The sequence below is a fragment of the Lathyrus oleraceus genome, chromosome 5 (genome assembly GCF_024323335.1).
Source record: "Lathyrus oleraceus cultivar Zhongwan6 chromosome 5, CAAS_Psat_ZW6_1.0, whole genome shotgun sequence".
Taxonomy (NCBI): Eukaryota; Viridiplantae; Streptophyta; class Magnoliopsida; order Fabales; family Fabaceae; genus Lathyrus; species Lathyrus oleraceus.
In genome coordinates, this window is record NC_066583.1 from 263,152,890 (window position 1) to 263,159,661 (window position 6,772).

Genomic DNA, 6,772 nt, shown 5'->3' on the forward strand with positions numbered 1-6,772 from the left:
TATCTATTTTGGACGAAGTCTCTATTTTTTCATAGGTTAGGGATGAATCATACCTTGATCTGATACCATGCGATAAAAGGATTATTCTTATTCCTTTTGATGATTAAAACAATTATAAATTCTGGTCTAAATAGAGTTACAACAATATTCTATACAATCATCCTATCCTATGCCTAAAGATCAGAGATTAATTATTCCTTTTGATGATTAAAACAATTATAAATTCTGGTACATAATGACTTTGTCTGATACCAACATCTTCTACATTATTCTACACTATTTTTTTATAAATCAGATATGTTTGATAATTTTCTGAATTTTTGAAAAAACACACTAGTTTATATTCGATAGGCAAAAAAATTTTAATTTTTGAAATGTTCTATAATTTATCGAATTTTTTGAAATATTCTGTAGTTTATCGGATTTTCAAAAGAAAAAATAGTAAAAATTACAAAACATTTCAAAAACTCCGATAATGTTAAAATTAATTTTTTATGCCAATCGAATTTAAACTATCAACATTTTTCAAAAATCCGAAAACTACAAAACACTTTGAAAAATGCGGTATTTCTTTAAACCTTTCCAAGAAATCAATGCGTTTTTATTGAAAATTTTGAAAATTTTCAATATTTCTTAAAAAAAAAAACTCAATATCAGATTCGTTTTTGCAATATCAGGTACCTTTTCCTATACACGCAAAACATGTGGTATTCCATTGAAAAGGCTGATTTTTTACTATACTTTTAAAAACCCGAAAATATTAGTAAGAGCGTAAAAATAATAATAATAGTAACCTTCATACGAAGGAGGTGTCATCTCAAACTGGGGTAGCAAGATAAATTCTCCCCAAATTAGGTTAATTAGCTTTTCTCCAAGCTTGTTGTCAAAAAGGCATTATCCCAAATAAGATTTTGGGGAAATTAATGGTTGAGACCCCAATGAACTTGAGAATCGACAAACTAGGCCTCTTTAGGATCTATAATAAACAAAAAGAGAAAACTATTTCTTCATAGAGATACAAAATTCAGAATCACAGAAGTCATGGTTTCTAAGAAATTGAATAACATCATTTGGTGCTCCTAACGTTTTGCTTACAATAGTGTGTTTTGAGAAGATCCTAGACATCTAACAGACTAAAAATTCGTTAAAAATACAAGTCAAATTTGACACAGCGAGTGAAAGTAGAGAAGTTTAATTATTTGCTAGGTAAGTACTAACAAGGTTAAATGGAGAGAAAGTGTTTCTCACTTTGAATTTAAAAAAAAAAGGAGATTAATGTTAAGTTAATAATTATAAGGGTGTTAGTGTTAGTGTTATTTTCCAACAGGATCTTCATCCTATATGCAAATATTATAACTTCACATTTATTCAAATATCAATTGTTCAAACCTTAACCACCCACCAAAACATAAAAACATCAATACATATATCAAATGGTTAAAAATCAGCCATTACATTTCAAATCAACTGGAGTCCATATTCTAAAATGTGTCTTGATCACTTATTTTATTCTAATTCAAAACACATAGCTGATAAAAACCAAAACATGAGATTTGAACCAAGTCATTAGCCATAGCACCTTATGGGATCAGTGCAACCCTTTTCAGCAGACTGACTGAGGCCTTGGCCACCACCCTTCTCCAAATATTGCTGATGATATTCCTCTGCTCTATAAAACCTCTTTGCTGGAAGTATTTCTGTGACAATTTTGTTCTTCTGTTTCAACTGTTCAGCTTCTTTTGATTCTTGAGCTAAACGAGCTTGGGTTTCATTGTAGTAGTATATTCCTGATCTATATTGTACACCCACATCACCTCTCTAACAATACATACATATAAAGTGAATCATCAGTTAAACAAAGTATAACATATTCCGAGCAACTAAAGCCAAATATGCAAATGCAAATTAACTAAAAATTGAGTAAACTTTGCAAACAAATTAGACTACAGTTTCTTATACTATAAAATATAAAATCTATACTACCAACACTCTAAACAAAATCGTGTTTGGTCTCCGGCACACCGACCCATGTCTTCTCTGGCATCATGATTTTAAATTGCAATCCTCATTTGCAATTAAAGCCATAATAGTGTTAACCTCAACAATTGCATCGGACTGCAATTGTGTTGTGAAATGAAAACCATACGTGCAATCTATATAGCACGGACACCTCCTAATAACGGAGTGTCCGTGCCAGACATGTACACAGACACTTGTCGGGGTCGGGGTGTCCGTGCTTCATAGCGTGTAACCGCAGTTACAAATTCCATCGGGCAATTTTGCTCAAGTGTCTTTAAGTATTTTCATCAAAACTCAAAATTTCAGAACTCAAATTCATTTGACTTCTTATGTAAATTTTTAACATCAATTGTTTTTTTAAAGGTGGATTTCAACATCTCCCAATTAAAATTTACTTTTAAACTGCCGCGATAAGTATCGCAATCACTGCAATTCCAACCACTATTGCATTTGCAACGTCGTAATGTGTTTGTGCGACATGTATCTCAGATAATTCAGACAAAAGTACGGTATAAAAAACAAAAATTACAGGTACTTAGACACACTTAGTTGAGTATAGTACCTGGCGATTGAGGGTAGTGGGATCATGTCGTGACCAAAAGAGATCCAAGAGATTACTATAAGGACACACTTTCGGGTCAAACTGAACCCGGACCACTTCAACATGGTTGGTACTTCCGGTGCACACCAATTTGTAGGTCGGATCCGGTGTATGACCCTGTGAATATCCAACTTCAGTCTTCACAACTCCCACAACTCGCTGAAAAGCCAGCTCCACGCCCCAGAAACAACCGGCACCGAACTCAGCAAACTCGTGATCCGGGTTGGCCGGAGTATCCAAATCCGGGTCAAAAGCAGGGTTGTGGCTCCCGTCGCCGCTTTCGCTCGTAGCCATTGTAGTTTCCACTACTCGTATGTGACACGCTGAGGGTATTAGTAACTGTTAACCATTGAAATGCACGTTGATATTAATATTGAATTAAATTATTAGTTGCCTTAAAAGACCATTGAAAAGTGAATTACACTTATAATATTGGTAGGATTCATTTTCATATGGTTTGAGGCTATTATTCGTTTACTAGTCCATTCTTGACCTTTGTGATTATGGGGAATAATTTTTTTAATATTTTTAAATTTTTAAAAAAAAGATTATTATGTTATTAATCTAAAGGTTAACAAATAATTAATTAAATATTAATATTTTTAAATATTAATATTTTTGAAGAAAGGAATAAAATAATAGTTAAAATTAGAGTTTAAAAAGTTATAGAGATTTGATCCAAAATAAAAGAAAATATTCTATTTTTCAAGAATTGTTCTTGAGAATATCCAATAAACGTTGTGAGTTTTTAGTATGAAATATGCACATACTAAGCCCCTTATAAATGAAAAATGATTGACTTCCAACTAAACAATCGACTAGGAATATAGTAGTTGTGTTTTTCCTTTTAAACAATGGATTGAAGTGGCTATTCCTCTTTCCACAAACGATAGATCGAAGCGATTAATGTTCTTTCTACGAGAATCTTAGGGTGGATAGTTTTCAAACTTCTAAACAAACTTTGTAAGCTTTTACAAGAGACTGATCTCGAATCTAAACAAGAGCTTGATCACACAATCCTTAACCCAAAGCTTTTTACGGATTTACCTTTTAACCCACAAATAATCCCTAAATGGATAATATTCAAGCAAGGTGTATACAAAAGGTTATCTTGGTGTATTTTACAATTTTCTAACACTATAGAATTACAATTTATCATCACTCACAAATAAACTTTCTCGCATAATCATTTCGGCTAAAATATTAGTGAGGGAAAGTAAGAGAAAATGTTTATATTAGTGTGTATGTGTGTGTGTGTGAGAGAGAGGGAGAGAGAGAGAGAGGGAGAGAGAGAGAGAGAGAGTGTCAAAACATGATTCTGGATTATTTGAAATGAGGGAAGATACCTCTATTTATAGGCTAGAGGTTGGCTCAAATAGGATTTTGAAATAAATACTTTTTATGACATTCTAATCGATAGACACCTAATGACAATCAATTAGATTTTTAAAATATAATCGGTTATAAGTTCTAAATAGGAAAGAAATGATTTCTAGTCATTTAAACATCATTATGGTGTTATCCCAATCACTTGGGACTCAATTTTGAACTAAGCTAATTAATTAGAACAATATGTTAATCTATTAGTGTTCTTGCTAAAAACATCATTTGGTTAATCCCCCTAAATCTGGTCAGGTGGGAACACAACACTTAAGAGTTTTTGGTGTTTTCGACATTTTTAGGGATGGATGAATGGCCACCATTGTTAATCGTCTAAGGTTTTTCACACGTTTCCTCCTTTTTGTGTTATTCCTCGGCCAGATCACCTCGCTTGATGTTAGGATTACTCCCTTTTTATGGAGTTGGATTGCCTTAATGGTCAATTAATTTCGTAACATTTTTAGCTTCCAGATTAATGGTGTAACGTCCTTAATCAATTGATGTAACGGTCCAAGCCATAAGACCGTAACTGATGCATGCCCTTAGATATCCATTCATTGTTACATATGAATGACCATCTCGGCATATGCATCAACTGGTCATAGTACCCATCTCGACTATCATAGTCTTCCCGGTGTACAGTTTAACCATCTCTCGACCCAAACGATTTATAACTCGGTTATGAGAATTACAAGGTGTACATAAGCCCCCCGATCACGAGAACCAACAGGATGAAGTGTTCGGACAAAAAATCACGTAATTCTTCCTTCTTGATTGGGTTGTACTTCCATCCAGTTTGGTTTTATGGGAAGCCAGTCACCATCATGACTCTAGTTCGATAGGGTTTTCAAACCGTTTCAATACATAGAGATATTAGAGAGTCCCAGTGGGATCTCAACCAGTTGTCGTCGTAGAACCGGTAGGTTCTAGAGATAGATAAATCGGAGAGCCCCATTGGGGTCTCGACCAACTGTCATCGTTGAACCTGGTAGGTTCTAGATATAGAGAAGTCGGAGTGCCCGAATGGGATCTCGACCTGTTGTCATCGTAGAACTCGGTAGGTTCTAGAAATAGAGAAAACGGAGAGCCCCAGTGGGGTCTCAACAAGTTGACCACGTAGAACTCGGTAGGTTTTAGACAGAGAAAACTCGGAGAGCCCTAGTGGGATCTCGACTAGTTGACGTCCCGTTTTAACTAAGCCTATGCTTGATCTTGTTATTAGAATTGTGATAACCCATGTGGATTTTTGAATATTAGTAGTAACCAAATTGTATAAGATTCACACGTTCACAGGTTGGCAAACTCCGAGTATATCTTGCTTCATTCATTACATGATCTAGGTGAGTTGGAGTCCAATTTCTGAGAATCTTTGGTGTGATTAAAATCAAAGAATATTCTCATCAGAGCATTGTTCACAATCGTTTTATCGCTAGTCATCCTTTACGGACGCATTTTGTAACATTTATACGCCTTCCGGATCATTTGACAATAATATTCAAGACCTCATGAGATTGTTTTAGTTGTTGACCATGTTGACCCTTTTAGAATTTCTATGCAGCCCTAATGCACTTTATCTTTTTGATAACAATTGATTTGTCTGACTGGAAATCAAATAGAAATGGATGACCCCAAACAGATCTTAGTTTATTTTTAGCTGAGGTTTGTACCGTATAGATTCATAGCCACAATGATTCGGACCTTACTGAGTGATGGACTGACTAACCCCAGGTGGACCGTAGCGGATCCCGGTGTTTGGCCGGGGATAAGTTTAACTGAACTGCTTAAGGTCAGGGGTACGTTAACTTGGGCTTTAAGGTCAGAGGTATGTTAACTTAGTCGATATGCTAGAGGTATATTAACTTAGCTAAGATGCTAGAGGTATATTAACTTAGGTTTTTCGTTTAACATCAGAGGTATGTTAACTTGGGCTTTCGTTTAAGGTTAGAGGTATGTTAACTTGACCAGGCAAGAGGTATGTTAACTTAGCCGAGATTCCAGAGATATATTAACTTGGTATTTTGATTCGGTCAAAGGTTTCAATTAACATAACCTCGCCAGAGGTTCTTATTTACTTGATCGATTTTCCAGAGGTTCTTATTTACTTGGACTTTTGATTCGATCATAGGTTTCAATTAACATTACCCAGTCAGAGGTTCTTATTCACTTGACCGATTTTCTAGAGATTCTTACTTACTTGGACTTTTAATTCGGTAAGAGCTTTCTATTTACTTATCGATGTTTCCCCTGTGGAGGTCTTGGGTTGAATGCTCTCAGTGGAGATCTTTGTCATTCCCGACCCCTACTTTTATTGGATAATAAGTCTATGTACGAACTTTGTACCTGATGAACTTTATAAAAATGATTAATAACACAAACAATTTTACAATACTTAGAAGGTGATGTCGAACTTTGCATTAGATTGTTGTCACGACGAGATCAAGCATTTAGTTTTATCGGCAGTCTCGCTTTGATAAACTCATAATTTCCATTAGCTTATATTTTGGTACTCCCGTTGTGACGTGAGACATTTTGCTTTTTTGTGGACGACTTATTATCTATTAACCTTTAACCGCACGTCATTTGAAATGGCCTTATTGATGACGAGTTATTGATGACGAGTTAAGACCCATAGTATGTTTTTAGCTTACAACAAAAGTGGGAAGTAACCACACCTACATGCTTTATTATCTTATACAAATTACACATATTAAAAACAATTATCAATAAAAAACAATAAGATATTCATTCATCTCACAAGATATTGATTTACAA

At 34.6% G+C, this 6,772-nt stretch overlaps 1 protein-coding gene across 1 annotated transcript; it reads right to left on the reverse strand.

The window, feature by feature from the left end:
* Positions 1-1,348: 1,348 nt before the first annotated feature.
* On the reverse strand, positions 1,349-3,074 carry LOC127083755 (peptide methionine sulfoxide reductase). Its single transcript, XM_051024087.1, has 2 exons — positions 2,582-3,074; positions 1,349-1,818 (listed from the first exon to the last, which is right to left on the reverse strand). Exons 1-2 carry the CDS (start codon positions 2,912-2,914, stop codon positions 1,567-1,569), a joined length of 585 nt encoding a protein of 194 aa, XP_050880044.1. The 5' UTR covers positions 2,915-3,074; the 3' UTR covers positions 1,349-1,566.
* Between the last annotated feature and the right edge of the window lie 3,698 nt (positions 3,075-6,772).

Bases quoted from the DNA above. Each gene is read 5' to 3' on its own strand.
- LOC127083755 (XM_051024087.1), bottom strand. From the start codon at position 2,914: ATGGCTACGAGCGAAAGCGGCGACGGGAGCCACAACCCTGCTTTTGAC. The intron at 1,819-2,581 runs GTACTATACTCA...ATGTATTGTTAG, and splicing joins CCACTACCCTCAATCGCCAG to AGAGGTGATGTGGGTGTACA.